A 15,296-nucleotide genomic window follows, 5' to 3' on the forward strand; every position below is an offset into this window, starting at 1 on the left:
TACAATATAATGTATATTTTTATTTTGAAAAGTATTTTACGTATATTTATATCGGCTGTACAATAAATGATGTAAAAATTGTTGTTCTTATGTACGATTAAATTCGATAAGGCTTTTAAACCCTACCGTATAAATCTTGTATATTGGTAATTTTTAATCGGAAATAGTGGCGTCCATTCGTTTTATTTTAGTTTCCGCTTATCCGAGGTAGCATCGTTCTACATCACCCGGAGTAATCGGGGTTCTTCGTATATGAAATTTTAAACCTATTACTACAGACACGTCTCTTTACGGTAGAGGATCCGGAAGAAACTAAAGGAGTTTTAACTCAAAAATTTAAAATATTTGAATAATCAATAAGTACTTTTTATTTATTAATTAAAATGTACGTGACGATTGGTATTTGGATGATCCGATAAATAATATTTGCCGATAAATTAATTATATTTGATTATATACATATAGCCTATATTAATTTTCTTGTTATAAATATAGACTAAATATTAATTTATAAAAGTAACATTTTTATATTCGTTATCTATATTAAAAATTTGTTTAATCTCTGTTAAAGTACTTAAAAAGTCCAGTTAAAAGTTATTTAAAATAAAAAGTATAAAGTATAACTTTTAATAAATGAGACTGTTAACAATAAAATGAACTATCCTCAAAACAATATCTGTATTTTTACATGTATTGTGCAACAATACCTTTGTGTACTGCAAATATATTACATCCGTTTAACTGTTAGATTAAACTCAAAATTATAGAGAGTTGTTACAGGTTGGTTGAATAATATTATAACGACGAACAAGTCTAAATCAGGCATTGTATAAACAAAGCTGATACTTTGAAGCTTGCATAATTAATTTTAATGGAAAAGATTTAAAGTAAAACCAGCAATTATTCATTGTGACTATCGGGCTGAAATTTTTAATAATATTTTAATTTATTTANATATATATAATCGAGATGGGTTGATAATAATAATAATAATAATAATAATAAGCGCAGACCCCAAATGGTTAGGAGTCGATGGTTGAAATTTGGTACACAGTTAGGGTACGTCATGAGAACGTACACTAAACAGGAATTTTTCGACATTTTCCCCAGCGGGAGAGAGGTTGTTAACACTTCCCCGCGGGGGAAGAGCTAACAATGAAAATGTTAAGAGAAAGCGACGTGCAAAATTTACAGGCGCAAATGTGGTTTTTTGCGTTTTTTTTGCGGGAAATCGAACATATTTTTAGATCCATCTAAAAATTTTCTAATTAGTCTGGAAACAGGAGGACCTAATTCTTGCATTATGTGAAAACGGGTAAGATTGGCTATAATGTAATAATCTTAATCTTCTCTATCATTACTTTTTGCCCGAGCAACTCCGGGTTTATCTGCTAATTTAAATATAAATGTCAACGTTCTTGGAAAACAAAACCAAAATCTACTTATTTAATAGCCAAAAATATTTTTATTGTATTTAATTTTTTATAATTTATATTAACGATACTTTTAATACAAATGGTGTATTTTTCCACCCACGGTATACGTCCTAGGCAGAGACGAAAACTGTTCGAATTCGGACTCCATTCCCAAATTCTTAGCTGCTACGTAGCTATAAAATAGACCAAATAGAATCCATGTTACCACATATTATTAAATAAATAAATACATTGAAATATATAAATTTTTAAAATTTAATTTCATCTTGTATATTTTAGAGAGTATAAAGTTTTATTTTAATTCTTAACTCAAAATTTGTCAAATACATAATACCCGAACTTTCTAATTTAAAAAAAAATTACACATATAAAATATAATTCATACAGTATCAAAAATTCTATAAAGAACTCCATAGATATTTCATTAATGATTTGATTTAGTAGTTTTGATTTTAATTAAAAATATATACGTGGTACTAAGAAATTACACCGACCAAACGAAATGGGTGGTACTGTACCGGGAGTCGATACCGGGGGCCGCATATCTCCAGAGGAGCTGCGGCCATTCCCAATTTATAGAACTAAAATAGTCCTATAAATTGGGGGGGGGTGGCTGAAGCCCCTCTTGCTCTTAAACATTTGGTAATTGTTGCTATCCTATTGTTTCAAATTACAACCCAATAAAAAGGTCCGATAATGATCGAAGTAGAAAATTATTATAAAAAGTGCCATAATGTGGATTTCAAGATTCCAAATAAGTTTTATTGCTTACAAGAAACATACAGCATATAAACATGCTGCGTGTTTAAATGAAGCTTGCGGCATGATTAAACATAATTCACCGACCATGTCGAAGTTAATAACTTTGCACGTATCTCCGGTATGTGTACAATATCTTGTAATATAGGTGGATGATAGCAGGCAAGAATTTCATCGAGAGTCATCATCGAGAATCGGACACAGCTCACAACTCGAATGGCATATTTTTCCCTTTTTAAATAATCATATTGTATCCATCTTAGAGAAGCCAAAAATACTATAATTTCACTAAAAATTTATTTAAATGTAGAGAAAGTTAAGGATAAATAAATGAATGAATTTAAAATACAGTAGTTTTATTTTTACCTTCTCGCAGCTATACAATCTCCAGAAAGGATTTCACAAATTTCTTCTACTTCGAGATTTAGAAACTCGAGACATAAAACCGATTCTTCGAAACGTTTAAGAATTGTTTCATATGCTAATAACCATTTCTTTTGAATTCCACATTGCTTTGATATTACGTAAATATAAAACAATTTACTTATTTCATCTAATTCTTCAGAAATAATCTACGTAATTAAATATTTATTCGTTATTTTAAATTGCTAATTGATTAACTCTTTAACAGAGTTAAAGAGTTAAATGATAATTTTACGATTCTCAATATGTAACTAGCGTAAAAATTCATTGACAGTTGATTTCAATATACAGTAGAACCTGTGTAAACCGGACTCGCACGATATGAAACATTCCTCCCGGTTTGATTAGGTTTCTGTTTTATTAAGGTTCCGTTTTACACAGGTTTTACTGTAATACTGTATTACTTTTTTAAATATAAGTATATTAAAGGAGAGTAAAAAAAAAAGTCCACATTGATAAATTTAGATCTGAAATTAAGAGATTTCTTGAACTTCTAATATTTCGAGCAATATGTCTATATTTTTTCCTTTAACTAATTAAAGAAATCGTAAAGAAATTATTTTATAATGGAACAATTATTTATTGTGACACGAGCTAAAGTTTTTAATCATATTTTTAATTTATTTAATTTAAAATATATATTCTCCATCTCAAATTAGTAGTCTTTTGTCCCTGTACATCACATTGAGATTAGGAAAGACAGACAGACAGACGACAGCGGAAATTTATAGGTCAACAATTTTGTTTTTCAAATTGCGGCCCAATTATGATACTTGTATAAAAAATGCTGACGTAATAGATGAATATAATTCGAAATTTCAGTTAAGAAATGAATTAAGAGAGTCAAATTTATATATAATAGGTATAAACTGATATATTTCCTTCTGTTACGGTTTTAAAAATTAGAATTTGGATTTAGGTATTGTGTCATTTCGTTTTATCTTTAAAATAAAATCAGATAAGAAAAAAATAAAGAAATATTATCAGAAAAGTAGCGAAAGAGGATGTTAAATGAGAAAATATGCTACGAATTATCCTAATAGTAGATGTTTGAGATGAGATTATGTTATTGAAACATTTACAGTTGTGTGTATGCATTTCCAGAGGCTGCAAATCTACAATACGTTTTTTGAAGATGGCCTTACACAACATTATTTTTTAACTTTTTTCATTCTTTCTACGGTTTCAAAAGACAAAGGAACCTTTCGCGAATTTTGACTCAGTGATGAGCAATAGTTGAAAACGGCTCAAGAAGTTTTGAAGCGATTTTACTCCGGTGACTTCTCGCAAAATATTAATTTTAAAACAATACTAAAAAATTTTAACTGTAATCTTAGGTCTGCATTTGTTTTAATAAATATAGTTTTAAATAAAATTAAGTGTTTTATTAAACTGCGATCACAGGATGAGACAAAATACATACACTTTATATCAATTAATCATACTAAAGCCACGTTCCTTAAACAGATATTATTTGCTTCTACCTGGTACTTATATTACCTTCATCTTTATAGAAACATTCTAACTATAAAAACATGGAGTATTTCAAATAGTACAGTACCTATAAAGAGTTTTAAAGAAAACTAGAAGGCCATCTACATAAAACTTTTCTTTGTAAAGTTGTTATTTAAAAATTGCAAAGAAAATAAAGAATAAAGTAATTCTCAGGACAGCAATTGCTCTTTCCCCAACTCCTGTTGGGGCATTGGTTTCATCGTATAATTTAAATGTCGTCATGTTCAATAAATAGGTCTGACCTGCAGTAGACAGACCTACATTATACAAGTTAATAAATGCAAATTCAGTTTATTTAGTATTAAACAAATTTTTGTGTTATTCGCGGTGTTATTCGGATGCAGTTCTTTTCAAAGGAGTGAGATAACAGAAAAATGTGAAAGATCTAGGAAGATGGAAAAAATCTTATAGGAATGGCAGTTAAATATAGACTACTCATTTTAAAGTGACAAATCAAACAAATGACAGTTCAAAATGATCACAAATGGCTCAAACTCATTACTATTGCATTATTAAAATCATCTCTGAACTGACAGTGAATTCCGTTATCGTTTAGTACATACTCAAGTGGTATGACTTCTTTGTTACAGTGGCGCGTTATCGTATGGGCAAAAAGGGTAATTTCCCTGGGCCCCAAACAAATCTTTTATGAGAAAATATATACCAAAAACGTCCCCCAAAGAGAAATGTCGGTAGTCAATACCGAATATGGAGTTCCTAATTCAAATTTGCCTGGGCCCCGCGAATCTATAACGCGCCACTGCTTCATACATTCTCATTACTCCTTTGAAATTCTTTTCGTTTTGCCACTCTTTTGATAAACATCACTTCGATCTACAATACCTCGAATAGTAGGATCTAATGTATTTTAATTATATTTACTTAAGGAATAATTTTGCATTGCTTAGTATCAAAATTTTTATACCTAAACAGAACAAGTATAATTAAAGTTGTAAATAGTTTTAAAAAATTAAAAATTAGAATAAATGCGCTAAAGTTACAAATTTTCCAAAAATGAAGTATTATTAATTTTTACCTGATAAATTTTTCTAACTGCAGTTTTTATTTCCAGCTTTTTAGCAGCTGTCAACAATTCATAAGTTACATTGCAGGAAAGTCGAATTTGACCCGTATACATGAAGTGTAACAACGCTTCAAATATCGACGGTTGTAATTTTAATATTTTAATATATTTCTAAATTAAAATATAAAATAAAATAACTTATAAATAAATAAAATTATGGCATTTTATTTTTATAAAATATATTTTAACCTTTATTAAAAGTAATGCAGGTAAACCGAAAAACTAAGGAATCTTAAAGTGACAATTCAATAAATTAAAGTTATATTACACTAGGGAAACTTTCTATATTACACTATTGCCACCGTAGGTGGTCCAACCCACTGTTTAGTTCTCTGACTCGTCCCAGGCTTCGCCCTCTTCCCTCGGAAAAGTGTCGTGATGATTTTAAGCTAAGTATCAATTTTTTTTTATATATATAGAACAGGTATAACATAACATTGACTTTCCAAATGATCAAAATTTGTATGTTACTTTAATACCAAAATATTTCTTTAATTATTGATATTTAATGTGCAGATATTTCCCGTATAACACGGTAGTTAGAGTCCGAAAAAGTGCAGTGCTATACGAAACAAAGGATTAGTACAAAGCATAGGGTTAGGTTCCAAAAGTTAGTAAAAGTGTACTTTTATACTATTTAATTAAGAGAAATGTGTTTATTAAAGCAATCAATAATTAACTAACAATCACATCAAAAGTATTGCACGGTAATATTAATTTTACTTCACTGCTAAACACTATTATTTCGTTTTGTACGGGATGTCTCCAATTTTCAGACCGTGTTGTAGGAATGCCGTGTTATACCGTGTTATACAAGAACAACGCATTCAAAATCTTATTTAATACTGTGGATATCCACAGTAATAATTATTTTGATTTCATTATTTTTGTAGTCGGTGTCGGATTAAGCCTCTAGCGGGTCGTAGACAAAATTTAAATTGGGTCCCATTTAAATAAGTTGCTTCTAAAGAATCTTAAGTAATGTTACTTAAAATTTTTATTAATAATAGAAAATACAGACAATAATACAATATTAATTATATGTCAAGAGATTTTCTGGTATAAGAAATATAGGCCTATACAAAAAGATATGTAAGAAGTCGATCCTATCCGAATTACGTGCCGTAGACATTTGTCTTATTTGTCTATTGGTTAATTCGGCACTGCCTTTAATTATAGGAGTATATACTTACTAATAGGGTTTGCAAATGTGCAAATTTACTGAGGTTTTTTATTACCCATAAAACAGCAAATTTTGATTTCAAATGAGAAAATTAGCGCACTAGTGATTGTTTTGTTGCCGACTCATACAACATGTCCAATTGAATTCCTTTTCTCCTGCTTTGAAAAGGAACAGTTTCGTTGCATTGATTAGTTGGCAACGTTATTCCTGGACTCTTCCGGTATTCTATATCTGTTTTCATCCCTAATAATTATCTTTGTCTTTAGATTTACATAGCATTATTAATATGAGTGATTACAGGTAAAATAGTATTTTTAAAATATTACTCTCCACAACCTCTTCAATATATAAAGATATTTCGGTCTAATTTCGATAAAAAAAAATTATGATTAATAACACAAAAAGTATTTATCTAAAAGTATTTCATTAAAAATAGGTTTTTTTTAAAAAAAAATATTTTTATCCCAAACCTGGTATTGGGAAAATATCTTTATTTTTCAAATTATTTTTTATTTTCAGGTTATTTTGGATTGACCATTGAATCCATTAACGAAACCCGTTCTTATTTGTCGATTAAAATATCGCTTCGTTTCTATGGTTTACTTGTAATTATCAAAATCAAACTCGTTCGTGTTTCGCCAAAAAATCCATTAATATATTAAATATAAATTATATATTACAATCTTTTGATGTTCGGTATTTATTATATTTTAATTTTTTAAACATTTTTTATAGTAGTAACTATTACATTTTGTAATACATTATTTTAATAATATATTCTCCGCAATATCATATCGAATACGAGTTGAGATATTCGTGTAACCGATTCATGCTTTCATTGCATAAATAAATTTATTTTCTTTAATTTGTTTTTAAAAAGTTAATTTTAATTTTTAGCAAAACTCTCACCAATTTTTAATTTATTTTTAAACTGGCTTCGCCCTGTGCAGTAAGAGGGCTTTTCTTAGCAAAACCAGTTACCGGTTCGGCCCACCAGTGGCCGAGTGGATAAAACCACCGAACACTGCTAGTGGGTTCGGGCATGGCCAACGGGGTAGTCACGTGGAGTTTTCCATGTTTTCTTCACGTTATTAACATCTAGATCAGGCCTGGCCAATCCGCGGCCCGTCACGTTAAATTGTGTGGCCCGCTAAGCGATATTATATATTTATTAAAACTTTTGTTTCCCGTTATGTGTATACAAAACAATTAAATAAATGAAAATTTGCATGTGTCATTGTTATAATGCGTGAGTGCAAGTACGAACTCTTGGTATAACAATAAAATCTTATTCATTTTATATTTGTTTTACTTTTTTCAAAGCTTGTTTTCCTAAATTGTGGCCCACACGTGATCAAAGTGGCCCGCGAAACAATTTGGGTTGGCCAGGCCTGATCTAGATAGAGGTCAATTTCCCATAAAAGACATCCCGGGGAGACATTTCACCTGGACAGATCCCCACGTTGTCGTAATCGAATAACACCAAACCATTACAAATTCGGTCAGGCCCACAACGGGGTGGCCGGGTGGTGAGAGAGAGGTGGAACATATCCGGACGAATCGCCCCCAAAAATTGCTTGACTTTTTTGACCAGTTCGGATTCGATCCCGGGTATCCCAGGAATTTTTCGGGGGGTGGTCCATTCGGATATGTCAGGGCCCCGTCCCTCACCAACCGCCCGTCCCATTGTAGGCCTGGCCGAACCCATAATGAGCTTGCAAAAAAGAGGCCGTCTTAGTGCACACAGGGCAGAAAGGTAATATACAGCCCGATTTAATCCGGCTTTAATGCCGTAAAACTTATTTTAAAACAGTTGCTTAAGACTTACCTTTTCCTTTCTATTACCGGTCAATAATTTCTTTAGAAAAAGACTATGATGACATAGTACTGAAGAATGAGCTTGGTAGCATTCATCATTAATATATATAAAAATGTCTGTAGACAGCTTTTTCTCGGAAAAGGATTTCGCATCTAAATCACGTGTTATAAAATTTTTGTCGGTGCTTTCGTCACTAGTAGAAACTTCGTCATCACTTAATAACCTTCGCAAAGATTCTTCAGTCATACTTGTTAATTTCTGAAAATAATTATAGAAATATAAATGGTATTAAATAATCTTAAATGGTAAAAGAAATAAAATAACTCTAATATATTGTATTTTTCAGTATCAAATCTTCTTTAAGGATGCGAAAAAATATGAAATTAATTTAAAAATAAAATAATAACAAAGAGAAATTTCCTCTTAAATTAATAATTTTTTTAAATTTTACGTATATTTTTACAATTTTTGTAGAATTATTTTCCATTTTATTTTTCGTTAATTCTAATTACGCCGTCAAATCGAAGATTATTTCAGAATTTAAAAAATAGAACATATACTTTTATATTTAAAAAAAATGTAATTACGAATTCGTTTCATTCGTAAAACTCTATGGAAGCTTTAAGTATGGGAAATGGTAAGAAAATCTGCTTTTATGATAATAATTTGTACTTTCTATTAATAATCAAATTATTCATTTTGTAATTACCACGTGGCTAAGATTTTTTAAAATATTAAAAAGTATAATTAAAAATCTTAACTTTTTAACGATATTTAAGTTTATAAACAGAGTCGAAAATGAATTTATAATTTAATTGATAATAATTTCAGTCTCCTTCGCATTGATATTTGATATGACAATTACTTCTTTACTTCAAAAGATTGCTTTATTTACATACGACAACACGACACGTGGGCCATCCGCCGAGGAGGATGCCTCCCTGGAGGCCTTTCTATGGCTCTTTCTAAATGGCCCCTATTTAGGTGTCACTAGTCCGAAGAAAATCTGGACAACTCCACGTGATTAATTCAGGCCGAACCAATTAATTAATGGATTCGACCTGAATTAATCACGAATTAATGGTTAAGGTGGCGGCTTACTGTTCTGGGAGACCAGAATCGAATCCAGACGGATCGAAAAATTCCTGGTATATTTCGACCAGTCCGGATTCAATTCCGCAAGGGAAGTTAACATATCTGCAGTGGTTCCTCCCGAAAAAGGTTGGCTAGTATCACTCACTATTTGGCTGCTGCATTGTGGGTTTGGCCGAACTAACGATGGGCTTGAAACGATAGGCCTGAAAAAAAGGTTCTCTTAGTGCCCATAAGACGATAAAATAAAAAAGAACAAAAATTTAAAGGTTGAAATGTATAAGTTGTATTTGGTGGTAAAATCAAATGTGCATTGAAATTGCCCATAAAAAGAAATTTTTCTCTTTTCGGCATGCATGTAGATGTGTATCTTTTTCAGCTAGTTAGTTTTGACAACATCCATGCGTTCTTATTTACTGTATATTGTGTAGTTTGTCTTAGAATTGCAAAAGAAAAAAGAAACACAAAGACTTCAATAATTTTCAAATTAATATCAGGTTGTAAGGTGAAATTTAGACATTTTGAAAAAGTTTACTNCATATATCTCAAAGCGCCCGTAAAGCGCTCGCAAAACGCGCGTTTTAACAAAAATCTATAAGCGCTCGCAAAACGCGCGTTTAACGCGCGCTTGGCTTTTGAGTGTGTACGGCTACATAGAACTCTTGGTTCTTTTAAACGCGCGTTTAAGAGCGCGCGTTGAAAAACGCCTAGTGTGTACAGGGCCTAAAACGACGGGTTTTTTTCGAAGAATTTCGAGCGTCGGGTATTGTCATTGAACTGTATGTTGGCAATACGGTTCTGTAGGACGCGAAATAAACGGTAGTCAGTTAGTGCCAAGTTTGATCTATAAGGTGAATGAAGCAGAACCTCCCAGCGCAGACTGGTCATCTTCTCTAAGATCATCATCACGCTACGTGCTGGCGCACTATTGTGGCGGTATCGGACTTCGTCAATTTATGGACGAAGTTCTTTGATCTTGGTGTTCAGTTTGATCCAGTTGTTCAAACTGTGTGCTTTTTCTCACCCACTAACGCTTTAAAAAACGTTTTGCAGACAAGATCATGAGCTTTCTTTGCATTGTGGTCTTTTGAATTGATAGAGCAATAGCACGCGAATGTGTTCTTTTAAAAATTTCATATCGTCGGACATTGCCGATAAGTTTATTTCCAATGAAATATGTGATGAAACGCCCTTTGGTTAATCGACTTATATAATCTACATAGAACATTGTTTTTCTAATCGTTTCTAGAAAAAATTGAAATGTATAAATTTCGGCTTTTTCTTCGATTCGGCGCCGTCTTAATTTGAAAATTTTTGAATGTTATTAAGGCATATACAGTACATATCATTATGAGGACCCGAAATTTAGTCGTGGTGAGAAACCAGAAAGCTTTTGAGGGTATGTCGGATCCCTACCCATTACAGGTCTGGCCAAACCCATTAAGGATACGATTAAATATCACTACTTAATTAATGTCCACAGGAAGAAAATTAAAACAAAATAAAAACGAGTAATTAAAACTCACAATTAATTAATTAATTAAATAGATATATTTGATAATTTATGACATTTTAAAAACAGTAGAATTTGTGGTTTTAGTGGATTCTGTTGAAAATATATATACGATTCTTACACATTTTGATATTACAGAAAAATTTAAATATATTAATTATATTAAAATAAACGACTTCATTCGAATACATTATAAATATTATCAAAGAAGTTTGTATTTAAAATGTAAATATAATTCATATTAATTTAAAAGGAATTTCGAAAATGGCATTAACGAGCACTAGAGGTCGCATTGTCGTCGCTAGAAGGATAGATTTGTTAAGTGCGAGTGTTAGTTTTGTGTCTATACACAAATTTGTGTATGAAAGAGTTGAAACAGAAAGAAACTTTCCACATGTACTATATTTATACAAACTAGCAAGCCTGGAATCGAGTGCGGAGTCTGACGACGGTGGAATACCTTCACCACCGCTTAAAAAGCAGCGCCTGAGTGTCAACATGCCATCGACCCAACAACAACTGCAACAATGCACAAGTCAAGGTATAGGCCTACAGCAGCCCGACATAGCAATAGAAAATGGTGTTGCTAATGGTGATTCTCAGCAGTCCGACGTTAAACTGAAGTCGCAGATGGAGCAAGATATTATCAGGTTAATTGGACAGTATCTCAGAGGTCTTGGTCTCAAGTGAGTCACTTCTATTTATTCATGTTTTGTTTGTTGCGTATTCACTTTTACCTACAATGTCTATATCATTTTATTGATTTCAACCTAATTAGTATTGGTAAATATAATCTTATATTATAATTATTATCAAGATTGCTTCTCGTACATAGAATATTTCATATAAACGTTCTACTTCATAATGTAAATATTTTAAGAGAATTTATTGTCGTGGACGAATGTGTCATATATTTATTCAAATATTAATGCGTAATTTAAATAAAAATGCTAATTTCTTTTGTTTTTTGTCAAAGTTAACTTGTTTACTTCTGATATGTTTATTTTAATTATAAATAATAATTGTTTATTAAACATTTGTGAATAAAGTTTATTTATGTTAGTAATGACCTTGATTTACCAAAAAGTTTTTAAAATAAAATATCATTTGACTAATATAATAATTTTTTTTTGTAAAGGAAGTCCAAAAGTTTTTCTACTAAGAATTTCATTTGGTTCCTTTTTTTTTGTAATTATAAACTACAATTTTGTTTTTTAATCTATTATAATACAGTTGTAATGTTGTCATTAATAGATTTATTAATAATGAGAACATAGTTATGCAAAGAAAACTCTGAGAAACTTTAACAAATATACAAAATTACTTTCTGTAATTTAAATTAAAAAGTGGTTATTCAGAATCTAGACCTATTAAATATTGGTTAATAAAGTTGACAGTTTAGGATATTGTCTTCTGATATAGTATGTCATCTGGCAGTTTACTACTAAATTTTTAAAAATAAAGCCGAAATTAACACTGGACAATATAGCCTGTTTCAAATGAAGCGGGCCGTATCGTTGGCTTGTTTATCCATTTATATTAAAGCTGCTTTACCACGTGTGTGCCTGTGCTTTGACTTTTACTAAATGTATGATAAACAGAGGTAGGTAGTTTGAAGTTTTCGAAAGATGTCTGTAAATTAAATTATTATTCTTAATTTTATGGTTTTGATTATTAAATTTAAAGTATTTCGTGTGTATGATAGTAACTTAACTCAATCACAATTATTAGAACAGAAATTGAGTGTTTTAAATGTAATTTTTTGCTGATACAAATTTATTATTAGTTGCAATCATATGAATTGATAGTTTAAAAGAAACAGCTGAAATGTAGTTATTACTTTTCGATAATTGCTGATTTTTATTATTATTAAAATGTTACATGTCAGCATGATGTTTTCATTCTTAGTTCATTCAAGTAAAAAATAAATCTTTCATATTTTACTTTGTTTACATTTTGAACATGTAAACAATAAGAAAAATATTTTAAATTAAAATTAACTGATTCAAGAAAAATTAACATTTTAGTGTATGCCTGAACATATATTAAGAAAAAAATTATTATATAAAGGCGTAAACTCTGAAAAAATTATACTTTAAAACACTATATTGAGAAAAAGTTATTTTTGTATATAATTAATGATTGGTTACAAATTCTCATGAAAAATACTTAATATTAAAATCAACTGTTCATGATGTATGAGTAAAATTGTAGCAAATTAATTCCTTTATCATATAATTGAGTTACTTAATCAAATAATGGAGAGTTAAAATAAGATTTATATACAGCGAAACCTCTTAACAGACACCTCTCTAAAATAGACATTCCTCTGTAACAATTTGTGATCCAATATAAAAAGTATGTAATTTCATTACAGTTGACCTCTTGAGCAGATGATCTTTGTTATGGACACATGAAATGCATTTTTTGTTGCTGTCTCCATCTTTCTTAATGGGCATAGTAGTAGATTCTCATCAAGTAGACTTCCTTTGTTTGGTGTTTCTTCAGTTGCAGTCAAATCAATTCCAAAAAACTCAATACTGTATATTCTGTTGTTGTTGTTGTTGTTAATAAAATTTACCGTCAAATCAATTTTATGACCCTAATAAAATGTCTATGTTGATTAACTTCTCATTATAGGAGTTTGCTTAGTGTCTCTATTCACATAAGTCCACAGGACACATACACCTTACAGTCATAATTATCAGAAACAATTGTTTTTAATATTTTTCAATTAACTAAAATGATATGTCAATTAGGTTGGTTTAAAACAGTTTCCTAGACCAGTGGTTTCCAAAGTGTGCGCTGTGGCACCCTAGGACAGTGTTTCGCAACCAGTGTGCCGTCACATGGTGAAAGGTGTGACGTGAACTTTTACATATTCTGTTAATTTCAAGTTTTATTTATATATTTTTATCACAATTGTTGTTTTTCTTAAGCTTGTATTTCATTCTCTGCCGCAGCACTGATGAAATAAAATGATGATTGTTTCTTCTTTATTATAAGCCATGCATTTTTATGTATTCTAAGAAATTATATGTAAAATAAATTTGCTCACAAGTTTGATGTCTTTTAATAACAATAATAATAGGTTAGTGGCATTATGTAATTAATAGTATCATATGATGTGTTTTTGAGGGAAATAACATATTGGTGTGCCGTGCTGAGTCATGGGTGTGCCGCAAGTAGAAAAAGGTTGCGGAACACTGCCCTAGGGCACCACGGCTTCCTCATGGGCACCACAAAATGTTATAAAATTTTTATAATGTTAGAATTTAATGTACTTGTTAGAATTTGACATAGGGTACCTTGGAAAAATCTGCATTTAGCAAGGGCACCTAGAATCAAAAATGTTTGGGAACCACTATCCTAGACAATTATTAGACCTGTGGTCTTACACTCTTTCAATTTTTCTCTTTTTCACATTTATATTGCTTATGATAGGTTGAAATTTTTCTAATTGCTACTTAGTGATACATTCATCAGTTGCATTTATCAATTGCAGAATGGCCTACACATTCAACAACCATTCTGAGTAGGGCCAGTATCTTACTTGGAGGACCATCTTCTTGCTTATGATGTGTTTTATTGATAAATACAAATGTATTTCTGATTGGCTATTTTGAAAAATTTTGTCTTTATTCTTGTTTATTCTTAAAATACATGTCTTCTGTCTTCACCACAGATTGTGTGTTTGAAAAGAGAATCTGCAAGTATCAATATGGTTCCACTTGAATTACAGACATTTAAAAGATAAGATAAATTATTGAATATTATAAAGTACAAAATAAGAAAATTAGCAGGAGTGTTAAAGATTGGGGAAAATTAAACTTGTGGAAATTATCAAAAAAAACCAAGAAGTGCTACTCATATTATTATTATATTGGGTTTAGCGGGTTATACTCGGTTGACACCGGTGGCTGTGTACTATGCTGGACCAGAGTCAAGGCATAGCAACCAAAAACAAAAATTAAATAAATGTGTCAGTGTCTGTATTCAGGAATTTCCTAACAATGTGGCATGTATTCAATATAGTGGCCTTCTGTAGTGTGATGTATGTATTTCTATTCAATTGTAATGTTCCCAGACTTTGTGTAGTGTGTGTGGTATCACACCTGTACAGGAGAGAACGACAGGTACAATAAGCACCCTATCCATCCTCCACAGATGTCTTATTTCCTGGGTGAACTCACCCAGGAAATAAGATATCTTGTTAATAAGACATCATACTTGCTAATTTTTTCAGTGCATGTGTTTTGTACATTGTGAATGTTTGGAATGGCTGTCTATAATGTATGTGATTTTACTGTGTTTGTCAATGAGTGTGATGTCTGGTCTGTTGTGATAAATTGTTTTATCTGTGATTATGGCTCTGTTGTTGTACATTTTGTGCGTGTTGTTTTCCAATACTGTCTGTGGAATGTATTTGTAGTATGGTTCGTGGATGTCTAATAATTTGTGTTTCTTTGCAA

The 15,296-nt window shown here is 30.8% G+C and overlaps 2 protein-coding genes across 4 annotated transcripts in view; one reads left to right on the forward strand and one right to left on the reverse strand.

Moving 5' to 3' along the window:
• Window positions 1-1,457: 1,457 nt before the first annotated feature.
• On the reverse strand, window positions 1,458-8,746 carry LOC111627041 (kelch-like protein 28). 3 transcript variants are annotated; one of them, XM_023370588.1, is made up of 6 exons: window positions 8,683-8,746; window positions 8,229-8,477; window positions 5,170-5,328; window positions 2,562-2,767; window positions 2,283-2,426; window positions 1,458-1,609 (listed from the first exon to the last, which is right to left on the reverse strand). In XM_023370588.1, exons 1-6 carry the CDS (start codon window positions 8,704-8,706, stop codon window positions 1,507-1,509), a joined length of 885 nt encoding a protein of 294 aa, XP_023226356.1. In that variant the 5' UTR covers window positions 8,707-8,746; the 3' UTR covers window positions 1,458-1,506. The 3 variants fall into 3 exon arrangements, 2 of the variants coding, with proteins under 2 accessions (XP_023226356.1, XP_023226355.1); XM_023370587.1 differs by having other exon boundaries at window positions 2,283-2,483; XR_002756968.1 differs by having other exon boundaries at window positions 1,509-1,609; window positions 2,209-2,483.
• A 7-nt stretch (window positions 8,747-8,753) lies between these two features.
• LOC111627045 (WD repeat-containing protein 26-like) overlaps window positions 8,754-15,296 on the forward strand; it is a 121,819-nt gene continuing 115,276 nt past the window's right edge. Inside the window, exons 1-2 of the mRNA XM_023370590.1 lie at window positions 8,754-8,856; window positions 11,078-11,510. Coding sequence (XP_023226358.1) covers window positions 8,832-8,856; window positions 11,078-11,510 — 458 coding nt within the window. The 5' untranslated portion in view covers window positions 8,754-8,831. The remainder of the gene's footprint in view (window positions 8,857-11,077; window positions 11,511-15,296) is intronic.

The sequence above is a fragment of the Centruroides sculpturatus genome, unplaced genomic scaffold (genome assembly GCF_000671375.1).
Source record: "Centruroides sculpturatus isolate CEXI.00-Female unplaced genomic scaffold, Cexi_2.0 scaffold402, whole genome shotgun sequence".
NCBI lineage: Eukaryota > Metazoa > Arthropoda > Arachnida > Scorpiones > Buthidae > Centruroides > Centruroides sculpturatus.